Source organism: Salvelinus fontinalis, chromosome 24, assembly GCF_029448725.1.
Source record: "Salvelinus fontinalis isolate EN_2023a chromosome 24, ASM2944872v1, whole genome shotgun sequence".
Lineage (NCBI taxonomy): Eukaryota > Metazoa > Chordata > Actinopteri > Salmoniformes > Salmonidae > Salvelinus > Salvelinus fontinalis.
In genome coordinates this window covers 23,036,961-23,050,261 of record NC_074688.1, presented here as the reverse complement: position 1 = coordinate 23,050,261, position 13,301 = coordinate 23,036,961, and the positions used below count along the sequence as shown (strand labels likewise).

Genomic DNA, 13,301 nt, shown 5'->3' with positions numbered 1-13,301 from the left:
AGCAACAGGAGTCACTAACTCAGGGACTCTGGGAATACAGCAACAGCAACACATTATTATACTCTGTTACCATCTAACATTCTCCCATCTCTTCACCTAATCTAGAATGTAATAATTTAATACCTTCATCAAGGAGTCATATTACTTTATCATCAAAGGCATTGATATAATCTGGCAAAAAAACAACAACACTTGTAAATGGTCATTTCATGCCACCTGGTGCTCACACTTGTATACTACATCTACAAACAAGATGGTGGGGGGGGGGGGGGGCAGACTAATAATATACTGAGATAAAACAAGGATTTGCCATGAAAACAATGGTAAACAGCGTGAGGTTCCAAAACCTTGTTTTATTTTGTAAATGGGTTAGTATTCAGACTGTACACCGCTGAGAGCAGAACGGTCCACTGGGCATGACCCAATAAGAACACGAGGCTCCAGAGACAAGGGACAGGGTGGGAGGATGACAACAGCAGAGGGTTGTATTGTACAGGTTCTGGCATGACTGTTCTATGCCACTGATGTACTGAGGGGAATGATTGTTTACATGAACGTGGCAGAACAACATATGAACATTTTGGAGTGTTGTTTTCTTCTGTTGTCAGATGGCCACCCTGCCCTCCGTCTCTGGTATTATAAACTCAACAGGCAGCAAGCTCATGATGCCTGCTATTGTACAAAAACAAAATCAATTCAAAGACAACATTACAGAACACTTGAACAACAACTGGGGACTAAAATAAAGCGTTTTATAGGCCTGAACAGACCTCATTATGATAACTCCCTCTCATAACTCATTATGAAACTCACATTGCCTAAATAAATATAGGTATGTCTATTTGGGTTTCTGTTACACATATTTTATAAAGTACAGTTTGAATTCATCATGCCAAAAACTCAACATATCTCCCCAGGCTGTGTTACAGGCCACAGTAGAGCGCTGTGTGACGGGGAGAGATCAACAACTGTATATATACTGTATGTGTCACATTGACCACATTAAGTCATTTGCTGTACTGTTTTTATAGATACCATTTTAAAAAGAATATACAGGTAAACCTTTCATGACAAAGCTATGCAGATATTATTGAAAGTGACGACAAGACAACCCACTGACACAGTCACAGCGCACAAGCTCGCAGTCAGGAGTGGAAAAAACTTTTCCATTTAGAGAGTACAAAAATGCTTTTAAAGATTTTTGCTTCAAAAACATGATTTTAAACAATAAAAGTCAGGCATTTGATTTGTTTTCTTGTGAATATGATAAGATACTCATCATAGTTGATGTTAAAACACAGAGGTGGTGAAGCTTGGGTCATGATGAGACATTCACTTAGATCACTTAAAGTTCTTCTCTACAACCTTTCTCTGTGAGAACCACTGGATCTGTTGCACTTTGTTCTATCTTGTGTTCCATTGTGAATACCGGTACAATATTAGCTGCTCAATACGCACTTCTCCATTTAGCACAATATAGTATTCATTTTATGAATCCCCAGGTACGGTGAGTTGAAGACATCTCATATGATAACTCCTGATACATGTCTATGATAATATGACTTTCTCTGAAACCCGAGCATTCCCAGCACTGTGGGCTGCTACAGTAGCTGGTCAGTCTCTGTCAATGAACTTCTGTTTGAAACATGAAAACAATCTGTATGATAACCCACCCTAAGACAGACATAAAGAGTAAAACAGTCAAATGTTTCAAACAAAACATTAAGAACCATTTGGAAATCAGACATGCAAACAGACTATTCAATGAGACTATTCGATGAGACTAGCCCTCAAACATTTGAACAATGTAACATGTAAATAATAAAATAATGTCTATATAGTCAATCTCTTCATATATATATATATTATACATTGACTGTACAAAACATTAGGAACACCATCTCTTTCCATGACATAGAATGACCAGGTGAATCCTGGTGAAGGCTATAATCCCTTATTGATGTATCCTGTTAAATCCACTTCAATCAGTGTAGATGAAGGGGAGGAGAACGGTTAAAGAAGGATTTTTAAGTCTTGAGACAATTGAGACATGGATTGTGTATGTGTGCCATTCAAAGGGTGAATGGGCAAGACAACAGATTTAGGTGGTTTTGAACAGGTTATGGTAGTAGGTACCAGGCACACTGGTTGGAGTGTGTCAAGAACTGCAACGCTGCTGGGTTTTTCACACTCAACAGCTTCCCGTGTGTATCAAGAATGATCCACCACCCAAAGGACATCCAGCCAACTTGACACAACCGTAAGAAGCATTGGAGTCAACATGGGCCAGCATCCCTGTGGAATTCTTTCGACACCTTGTAGAGTCCATGCCCCGAAGAACTGAGGCTGCTCTGATGGCAAAAGTGGGTGCAACTCAATATTAGGAAGGTGGTCCTAATGTTTTGTACACTCAGTGTTATGTTCCTGAATAATCCATTGTTTATCTGCAACCGCACTGAAAACAATTATAACTCTGAGTAATTTTGTCTCCTATACCACTTGAGATCACTCAAATGGTGTTCTTTAGTGTTCCATGGGTGTAGCAAAACAAATCATACGTGAGAATATATTTTTTTTGCACAACCGGATTGTGCTCTAATGGACTCGATTGCACAAACACATGTTGTTGTTCTGGAAATGCAGAAAGGGCACTGGAAAGAAAAACTGCTGCAGACTGTAATGAGTGTTGCTGCCGCCGCCATCTTGGGTGGGCTGAGGCTGCCCAATCATGCCTTGCTGTCGCTGGTGTTTGTCTGTGTGACATCGTTGTGTTCTGCGGTCACCTCTGACTGGGATGTCTTCACCTCCTCTGCTTTACTCTTCTCATCTCCAAATATCTTCCTGCAATGGAGAAAATATTAGAAATGAACACTCATTACAGTCTACCTGCAATGTAATAGAGAAACAACAACAGCTGTGTTCAAACAAAAAACATTGCAAATACACACATTTACATTCTAGCAGACGCTTATCCAGAGAGACTTACAGGATACATTAGGGTTAAGTGCCTTGCTCAAGGGCACATCAACAGATTGTTCACCTAATCGGCTCAGGGATTCAAACCAGCGACCTTTCGGTTACGGGCCCAACTCTCTTAACGCTACTTTTCCAATATATTATTAGACAATAGCCATTGGTAGTAATTGTTAGACGATTGATACCAGCACAAGTAATATAATTACAGAGCACCTCTTGAGTCAAAGTGATAGAGCACTACTAAGGACCACATAATAACCAAATGATCGTCTGGGTGAGTGAAAGGCCTGATCTAGTCTTTGGCCCAATCCCTAGCCTAAGAGCAGTACCAATGCCCGGCACTGTCATTACAACACTGCTACTGCACAACCTCCACAACACACTCTACAAGGAGTACCATACTACTACACAGCACTGTAGACTCCACATGCTACCTACACACAACCACTACCATGGCAATGACTACAGCACTTCTGTCACCATTACACAAGTCTCATTAATTAACAATTATCACCACTGTTACCACAATTGACTACTACAATTTCACTTCACAGGACAAATGGAAAGGTGGTGACTGAGCGATAATAGAATAGAAGTTAAATGGGCACACAAAAACATTGACACGTATAAACCTCTAGAGGGAGCCATACTCGTTGTTGAGTGGAGCAGCCTTGGCCAGACTGTCTAACTCCTCCAGAGCAGGAGGGCCTGAGGCCTGGAGGTCTGCCCCGAACCCGTCTCCGTTAGCCTGGAAGGAGGAGGAAGGGACAGGGGCAGGGGAGGGAGTGGGACTACTCTGAAACCTAATGGGCCCTGCTGGGGGCAGGGAGGGGCTCTTAGTCGCCACCCCATTGGTCAACTCAAACTCTATCTCTGGGGCTTGGGGCTCTGTGGTGATGGGTATGTGGGGGGTCAGAGTGGGTGTTGGGGTGTCGTAGGTAGTAGAAGCAGGTGTGATAGTGACCGTGGGGGCAGCAGGTGTGGCAAAGCTCAGAGCAGTGGGAGCATTAGGGGCAGGTGTGGGAGCAGGAGTAGGAATGAGAATGTCTGGGAAAACAAGGGCAGATTTGGTTGTGTTCTCATGTACGATAGCAGCAGTTACATCAGCATTGGAGGCAGTAGTAGGAGCACTAGAGACAGATGTGGGAGTGGTAGTGCAGTCTATATTAGGGACAGATGTGGGAGTGGTAGTGGGGTCTAAATTAGGGGCAGGAGTGTGAGTGTCTTTGGTAGTAGAGTCAGGTTTGTCGGGGTCAGGGGCTGGTGTACTAGAGCCCAGGACAGTAGGGGTACCAGGGACAGGGGTAACAGTGCCGGTGGCAGTAGGTGCAGGTTTATCGGTGGAGGTGTCAGAGGCTGGGAAAGTGAATGCCGTAGGAGCAGGAGAGGGGCTGTCTGGGGCAATAGGAGCAGCTTTCCTGGTGTTTTGGGTAGGAGAGGCAGTGGAGGGGGCAAGAGAGGGACTGTCTGGGGCAGATTTCCTGGGGGCCACGGTGGAGGAGTGGGTAGGTGTGGGGCTCTTGGGAGTGGGAGGAGAAGGAGCAGGTCTGTTAGAGTTTCGACGTCTAGGTGGTATTGGAATAGGGGACTTTTTAGGAGATTTAGGGCTATCTGTGGCACTAACAGCAGTGGCAGACATTTTGTCCTCTGCTCTAGGAGAGCTGTCTTCTAGAAGGTCTAACAGGGGGGTTGCTGTGAGGTCAGAGGTGGAGATAAGGGGGACTGTGTTGGACTCTGGGGTTGGTGCCGGGGCGGGGGCAGCGGCAGGCAGGCGGTCAGTAACAGGGGTAGATAGGGGGTCAGTAGAGGGGGCAGACAGGCTACAGGTGAGTGCGGTGCTCTCGCTAGAGGGGCTGTCCTGGGCGGGGTCATAGGTTGTGTTGGCTGTGTCAGAGATGGTGGCTACAGACGAGAGGGTGTCCAGAGCCAGGGCAGCCAGCCTGGGAGAGAGAGCAGGGAGAGAGCAGAGACACACACACTAGACACTGAGGTGACTGGGACCCGATGTGGGGACTGGGGAGGAGGGGTGGACATGAGGAGCAGGCAGGAGGTTAGGGTTAGGGGAGGCATGCAGTTAGATATCACACACACAGAGCAGCCAACATCAACTAGAGAGAAAGGACACACAAGGGGGTTCCATGCAGTGAGGCACATCAAATAACAAAGGACACTGTCCATGCACAGACATGGAGAACATGTAGGGTCTAATGAACTGAAAACACACAGGTCTTTCTAAAGGAAACCACATCACTACACACAACCACCACCTGAAGGGTTGAATAGTACCAGACACTCATCTCATGTGACTTCAGTTTTTAATGTCTCAGTTTTTAGACTGGTTTCATCAAGTTCACCATATACAGGAGGACAAAAGCACAGTGGATCTATTCATGTCTTTGACTGGTAGCGATTCAACCTTGATATCGAAAAGCTAAATCTCCTGAGAAATTTCCTGAGAAAATCCTCCTGAGAAAAATGTATTGTGGCAGCAAAAACACCTTCACCCACACCCACACCTCCCTCCACCCCCTCCCCAAAACAACCACACAAGAAACAATAACACACACAAGGTTTTTCACACTGCATGTTGTTAGACCAGGGCTATCCTTAACCCTGGGTTAAAACTAGCCTAGGGTTAGCTAACCCTCCTTTTACACAATCATTTGTTAACCCTGGGCTAAGTGCAGTGTGAATGTGACTATAGAGAAATTTCAACAAAGAGCATAAACACATGAGCACATGACGGTGCACTCTGTCTATAGGAATCACAGGCATACGTATAAACAAACTGCCTATGCTCAAAAAGTCATAAACATTCATTAATGTACTCAAAATTGTGCAAGAATATTGTGATTTTTACAAGAGGAGTGAACTATGCTTTAGCCTAACAATTATATGTGTGTGTGTGTGTGTGTGTGTATGTGTGCACCTGTGTGTATGTGTGTCTGTATGTCAAGCTATACTTACTCTGGCTCTGTAAGGGGTGTGGTCTCATTGGGTTCTGTGGGTCCACCTGCATTGTGATTGGCTGTGCACTCATCCTCTGTCCTCACTTCCACTATCGGCTCTTTGGACTCGTCCTTTCTGTGGACCAAAGAGGATTCTGGGATGATTACATGGACACCATGACACAGAACTACTGCATAATGAGGATGACGCAATTTGAAAAATCTCAGACGAAGGTCATTACGGACCCAAAGTTTAGCAAATTAAAACTGTGAAATTGCATCTGATTGAAGTGTGCAGAGACTCCTTTTTCAGCCTGTTTGCATCTCAAATGCACCTTACTCACTTTTTTTAAATAATTTTTTATTTTTTTACATTTATTTAACTAGGCAAGTCAGTTAAGAACAAATTCTTATTTACAATGACGGCCTAGGAACAGTGGGTTAACTGCCTTGTTCAGGGGCAGAACAACAGATTTTTACCTTGTCGGCTCAGGGATTCAATCTTGCAACCTTTCGGTTACTAGTCCAACTCTCTAACCACAAGGCTACCTGCCGCCCATATGGGCCCTGGTCCAAAAAAGTGCACTATATAGAGAACAGGGTGCCATATTGAGACAATAGACACTCACATGAATGCAGCCTTGCCCTGTTCTAGGGTGTGTCCCTTGGTCCCGCTGCCTGGCTTGCCACACAGACACATGATGAGGCCACACTTGTTGGTGAAGTAGCAGGTGACGTCCACAGCCAGGAGCAGCAGGACGAAGGCCAAGATGAGGATCCCTGCCATGATGCCCGTGGACAGGGCAGACTCACCGTCTATATCTACAGTACAGACACAGCATGACTCACTAGGAACATACAGCACCACAGTTAGACAGCTGAATGCATGTGGACATACTGTTAGAAAATGAAAATCTCTGTTTTCTACACAATGGTTTCATAAAACACAGACAACTCACCTGTCATGCACATTGACATAGTTTCAAGATATCACAGCTTCTAATCAGATGTTTTGTGATGTTAACTTCATACTGGTACCTTGACGTGCTCAAATTGGGAGATCAATGTCTCCCTGACAAGGCTCAACAGACATCACACATGACCTGTACCTTGTCTTTGGAACAGTAAAGGCATCTATCTCCATCACCTGCCCTCTAATAAATGCAAACCCATTAAGACGCATTAAATCAACTTTATTTGATATTAGTCATAACCAAAAACACCTGAAGAAAATGCATAATATGTGCATCAAGAGATCTTTTGTAAACAACCATTTACTTGTGGCTAGCTAGACACTACCCCACACAATACATGATCTCTAGCATTATCTGTCCAGTTTCCATTCTAAAGAAAGCAACCTGAACGTCAGCTCTCTAGTACTTCTGCTTCATTTACAAAAAAAGACTATTAACAAATCAGTAATGACCTCAGGGTCTATTTATGATGCAGTTGTGGAACAAAATAATCACAACTTCATTTAATAAAAAAATGTATTGCTAGTTTTCAATGACATTTGTAGTTCTTCAGGAATCAATAACCAACAATCAACTGCTGCAGTTCCCAACTGCTTCAAAACCATTGTGTACACACTTATATGTATGTACACAATGTGTCATAAAAACAACAATATTAATATTAGCATATTATAATTTGGTTATTTGTTAATTCAATGTCTATACTTTCGTCCATGTAAAAATGTATGTTATTACAAATCTTTACAGTACATACAATGTAGTAAGTGAAAAAAGACCATTCACTCAGTACTCTACCACAATATTCATAATTCAAAATAGCATTACCACTCATTCAATACCCTAGTGTTCATTAATGTCAACTGGAGTGCTGCTACTAGCTGTGCTATGTTGCTGAGCGGAGTGGTACAGTACTGAGCTGTAAGGGACAGCTGATACTAGCCTAGTCCCATATATGTTTGTCCTGAATAGCCAACTCCTATGGCTGTCGTCAGCGACCATAGGAATTGGCTATACAGCACAAACAGATCTGGAACCAAGCTAAGCTGATACCACTGCCTTTGGTTCAGTTCAGCCAATCGGGCTGGTTTGTTCTGTAGTTACTCCCCCACCCACTGAGAGACATGTGTCTGTCTAGGCATCCATCCAGAGACAACCAGCCAGGGCAGAGAAAGGCTATCTTTCTTTCCTCTATGTGTGTGAGAGAGAGAGACCAGAATCGCCTCATATAACTAGCTATGAGAGCAGCAAAACAGCTACAATGGACATGACGAGGGAGATGAGAGTGTATGTCACAGACGAACAGCCCTGGGTCGCTGCTCAAACCAAATATAGTCAAAACCAACCGAAAGAAGCGACACAGATTCAGAAAAGAAGAATAGGTAATGAGGAAAATGTTCATGTAGTGAAGTCCACCAGTTTCCAAAACCAGGCAAGAGTGCAGAGACATAGGGAGAGATAAAGAGAAAAGGGAAGAGAGAGGGGGAGGGGGGGAGGGAAATGAAGAGAGGGAAACGGAGTGGAAATGGACAGAAGGGTGGGGAAATGGAACGAGGGAGGAGAGGAGAGAGAAGAGAAAATGTCAAGTTGGAAAACAAAACTGAATCAAGAAAAAAATAAATGTTAAAGAAGTAGTTTTAAACTGACAAGCAGTTAAATCTGGAATCTGCAAACAATAGCAACGTGGCACCCCGCCTCTCTTTTGGTAAAAATCTGAGGGATGGGCCTAGAGAAAAGCAACCACTCTGAAATTCATAGACAGAGCTATGGATGCAAGGACTGATCTGACCATCCATTATATCAAAATTATAGTTTTAACCATGTTTTGAGGCTAAACACTGTAAAAAAAATATATATATATATATATATATATTTTGGGTTCTGATGGTTTACAACTGTTGAACTAAGTTCTATTAAGTTATATTCGTCAAGAATCAATGGGTATATATCATTAATTTATAAGTCAAAAATGTTTATGTGGCAACTAAGGATTCTAGCTTTAAAGCAAGTTAAAGCAAAAGCACAGCATGTGAGAGAGGACTACGCCACAAACCATGAGTAAGGAAACTGGGGGTTGAATGGTTGTGAATGGGATGCGAGTTTATCTGGGAGGTGAGTTAGAAAGGAAAGCACAAACAGGAGAAGTGAGAAGGAGGGATAAGTCCTGCCATGTTTCAGTAAAGCACTCTGCATCGCCTGAGGCCTGGCAGGGATTTGTTGCATCCTAGCTGTGTAGTGTTGCAACACAGGTGTCTGTGGGTGTCAGCAGTCAGTTTCAGCTAGCTAAGACCTGCTATGGTACAGGAATGCTGCTGCATCAGTTATGGCCAAACTATGTAGAAACAGACTGCATCCACACACACGGACAAAGACCATCCATCAACATACTGTACCCATCACTGTAGCAGGATAGCCTTTGTTCATAGCGGAGGCAGCCTGTTGTAACACTGAGAAGGCAAACTCATACAGTGTGTCACACACAACTTCGGTGAAGGAGTTTAAATCGAACAGATTGGAAATTAGAAACAAATGGTGCGATGTATGCCAACATCACAAAAAATAAACTGTTAAAAACAAACTCTGGACATGGTCAAAAATAAGTGTTCGTTTGGGTGGTCCTCGCAGACAAAAACACCTTCTTCACATACACTCTGGGACTAACGGTGGAGAGTTCTAGTTTAAACATTTCTGGCTGCACAGTGAACACCCACAAACAGCTCTGATCAACAGCTGGCTTGTTTTTCTATTTTCTTAATTTTGCCTGCTGAAAACATCTAGACGTCTAATTCTTATTAAGTGTACTGTCAGATTTATGTGGTTGTGAGAACAGAAAATGCTCCTGTTTGGGACATGATCGAGTTTGCTGCCTCAGCTGTGTGGCAGTGCCATTGTGAGTGCCCTGTGCACAGTGTGGGTACCTGGGATGGCAGCGGGTTCTGGAGAGGTTCTGAAGGTCAGGGTTCCAGGTTGGGACTTCCCCTGCTGGTTCTCTGCCACCACAAACACATCGTACTCCGTGTTCCACTCAAGTCCATTCAGAACCACATACTCACTGCCACTGGGCAGCCGGATCTCTGGCTTCCAGTCGGTCTGACGCTTCTAAAGGACACACACAATCCATGGTCAACTTAATGATACAATACTATACCTGACAGTCTCTTTTAGGAATGTGTTCCTTGAAAGGACATGGGTACATGAGCATAATTTTTTTGCATATAAGAATGCACATTGTCTACAACTGTCTATGGTGCTTTGTACAGTGCCCCAAACCCACTAGTTTATAGCAGACTACTGTAGGTATTGTGAGTACTCACTGGTTTATAGCAGACTAGGTAGTAGCAATAATCACTGGTTTATAGCAGACTAGGTATAGTGAGTATTCACTGGTTTATAGCGGACTAGGTAGTGTGAGTACTCACTGGTTTATAGCAGACTAGGTAGTAGCAATAATCACTGGTTTATAGCAGACTAGGTATAGTGAGTATTCACTGGTTTATAGCGGACTAGGTAGTGTGAGTACTCACTGGTTTATAGCAGACTAGGTAGTAGCAGTACTCACTGGTTTATAGCAGACTAGGTAGGGTGAGTACTCACTGGTTCATAGCAGACTAGGTAGCGTGAGTACACACTGGTTTATAGCTGACTAGGTAGTGTGAGTACTCGCTGGTTTATAGCGGACTAGTTAGTGTGAGTACTCACTGGTTTATAGCGAACTAGGTATTTTGAGTACTCACCAGTTTATGGCGGACTAGGTAGTAGTAGTACTCACTGGTTTATAGCAGACTAGGTAGTGCGAGTACTCACTGGTTTATAGCGGACTATGTAGTAGCAGTACTCACTGGTTTATAGCAGACTAGGTAGTGTGAGTACTTACTGGTTTATAGCGGACTAAGTAGTAGCAGGACTCACCGGTTCATAGTAGACTAGGTAGTTGCAGTACTCACTGGTTTATAGCAGACTAGGTAGTTGCAGTACTCACTAGTTTATAGCAGACTAGGTAGTAGCAGTACTCACTGGTTTATAGCAGACTAGGTAGTAGCAGTACTCACTGGTTTATAGCAGACTAGGTAGTAGCAGTACTCACTGGTTTATAGCAGACTAGGTAGTAGCAGTACTCACTGGTTTATAGCAGACTAGGTAGTAGCAGGACTCACTGGTTTATAGCAGACTAGGTAGTAGCAGTACTCACTGGTTTATAGCAGACTAGGTAATAGCAGTACTCACTGGTTTATAGCAGACTAGGTAGTAGCAGGACTCACTGGTTTATAGCAGACTAGGTAGTAGCAGTACTCACTGGTTTATAGCAGACTAGGTAGTAGCAGTACTCACTGGTTTATAGCAGACTAGGTAATAGCAGTACTCACTGGTTTATGGCAGACTAGGTATTAGCAGGACTCACTGGTTTATAGCGGACTAGGTAGTAGCAGTACTCACTGGTTTATAGCAGACTAGGTAATAGCAGTATTCACTGGTTTATAGCAGACTAGGTAGTAGCAGGACTCACTAGTTTATAGCAGACTAGGTAGTAGCAGGACTCACTGGTTTATAGCGGACTAGGTAGTAGCAGTACTCACTGGTTTATAGCAGACTAGGTAGTAGCAGGACTCACTGGTTTATAGCGGACTAGGTAGTAGCAGTACTCACTGGTTTATAGCAGACTAGGTAGTAGCAGGACTCACTGGTTTATAGCGGACTAGGTAGTAGCAGTACTCACTGGTTTATAGCAGACTAGGTAGTAGCAGTACTCACTGGTTTATAGCAGACTAGGTAGTAGCAGGACTCACTGGTTTATAGCGGACTAGGTAGTGTGTGATGGGTGAGCCTCCATCGTCCTGCTTGATCCAGTTGACTTTGAGGGAGTTGCCTTTGGTTTGGGGTGTTCCCTCCAGCTTAGGCGGTTCAGGTTCCCCTAAACAGACACATCAGTGATATCAAGGTTAGTTGGTGAGCTGAAGTGGTCATTCTGAAGATGTAGAATGTATTACAGCTGGCCAGCAGCTGCTGTTAAACCTTTAACTGGTTTCTCCTAAACCTGTTTCAAAGATGCGAAGAAAACTGTTAATATTCTGTCCTAGTGTTCTCCAGATGGCACCCTTCCTCCATACTGTTTTGCTAGAGGCACTTGTCTGCCTCTCCAACTAAAAGCCCTCATGAACAAGCTGTGAGACTACTGTGGAGTGCTAAAATGTAAGTAGCATTTATACAGCAATTACACATGATTGGTCAGGACACAGCCAGTAGGGGGGATGTTTGTACACTGTAAACTACTTGAGAGGGACAAATGAGTGTTAGTGCAAAAAAGTTAGTACAATGTGATAAATCTGTGAAATTGTTGGGATAAATTCCAAGTTATATCAGAAGGTGTATTTGTTTGTTGAATGGATGAATAAATACGTTATTAGGATGAATAACTCCCATTACAATCTGTGAGAGTGATCGCCACTGAAACAACATGCAGCACACTAAACAGGAAAAGTGGGAGTAGGGGGGTGTCACGTTCCTGACCTATTTCTGTTAGTGTGTTATATGTGTTAGTTGGTCAGGACGTGAGGTTGGGTGGGCATTCTATGTTTTCTGTTTCTATGTTGGTTTATTGGGTTGCCTGGTATGGCTCTTAATTAGAGGCAGCTGTTTGGCGTTCCTCTAATTAAGAGTCATATTTAGGTAGGCGTTTTCACAGTGTTCGTTGTGGGTGGTTGTCTCCTGTGTCAGTGTTTGTCGCACCATACGGGACTGTTCGGTTTGTGTTGTACATCGTCATTTTATGTGTAGGCTATTTTTCCCTGTTCGTGCGTTCTCGTGTTTATATGTAAGTTCGTCGTTCAGGTCTGTCTACACCGTTTGTTGTTTTGTTAGTTTAGTCAAGTTCGTGTTTTCTTTAATAAATTATGTGTTCAAACTCCGCTGCGCCTTGGTTCCCTCAATACTCCTCCTTTTCGGTCGAAGAGGAGGAGGACCGCCGTTACAGAACCACCCACCAAATCTCCAGAACCAAGCAGCGGTGTAAACGGAGTAAGGGACAGAAAAAGAAGGAGGAATGGACTTGGGACGATGTATTGGATGGGAAAGGTTGCTACACATGGGAGGAGATCCTGGCTGGGAGGGATCGCCTCCCATGGGAACAGCTGGAGGCACTGAGGAGAGCAGAGGCAACCGGAGAAGGGAACCGGAGTTATGAGGGGACGCGTCTAGCACGGAAGCCCGAAAAGCCCGTGAGTACCACCCAAAAATTTCTTGGGGGGGGGGCTAAGAGGTAGTGGGCCAAGGGCAGGTAGGAGACCTGCGCCCACTTCCCAGGCTTACCGTGGAAAGCGGGAGTACGGGCAGGCGCCGTGTTACGCAGTAGAGCGCACGGTGTCTCCTGTACGAGTGCATAGCCCAGTGCGGGTTATTCCACCTCCCCGCA

The 13,301-nt window shown here is 44.0% G+C and overlaps 1 protein-coding gene across 6 annotated transcripts in view; it reads right to left on the bottom strand.

The window, feature by feature from the left end:
• Positions 1–333: 333 nt before the first annotated feature.
• ncam1b (neural cell adhesion molecule 1b) overlaps positions 334–13,301 on the bottom strand; it is a 118,470-nt gene continuing 105,502 nt past the window's right edge. For 3 of the 6 annotated variants that reach the window (XM_055880218.1, XM_055880219.1, XM_055880220.1), the window contains 6 exons: positions 11,680–11,804; positions 9,814–9,994; positions 6,554–6,746; positions 5,944–6,060; positions 3,627–4,916; positions 334–2,841 (listed from right to left, as the gene is read on the bottom strand). In XM_055880218.1, the coding sequence (XP_055736193.1) occupies positions 2,727–2,841; positions 3,627–4,916; positions 5,944–6,060; positions 6,554–6,746; positions 9,814–9,994; positions 11,680–11,804 (2,021 nt within the window). In that variant the 3' untranslated portion in view covers positions 334–2,726. Of the gene's footprint in view, positions 2,842–3,626; positions 4,917–5,943; positions 6,061–6,553; positions 6,747–7,096; positions 8,212–9,813; positions 9,995–11,679; positions 11,805–13,301 lie in introns of those variants that run through there. The other 3 variants (XM_055880222.1, XM_055880223.1, XM_055880221.1) reach the window with 2 other exon arrangements.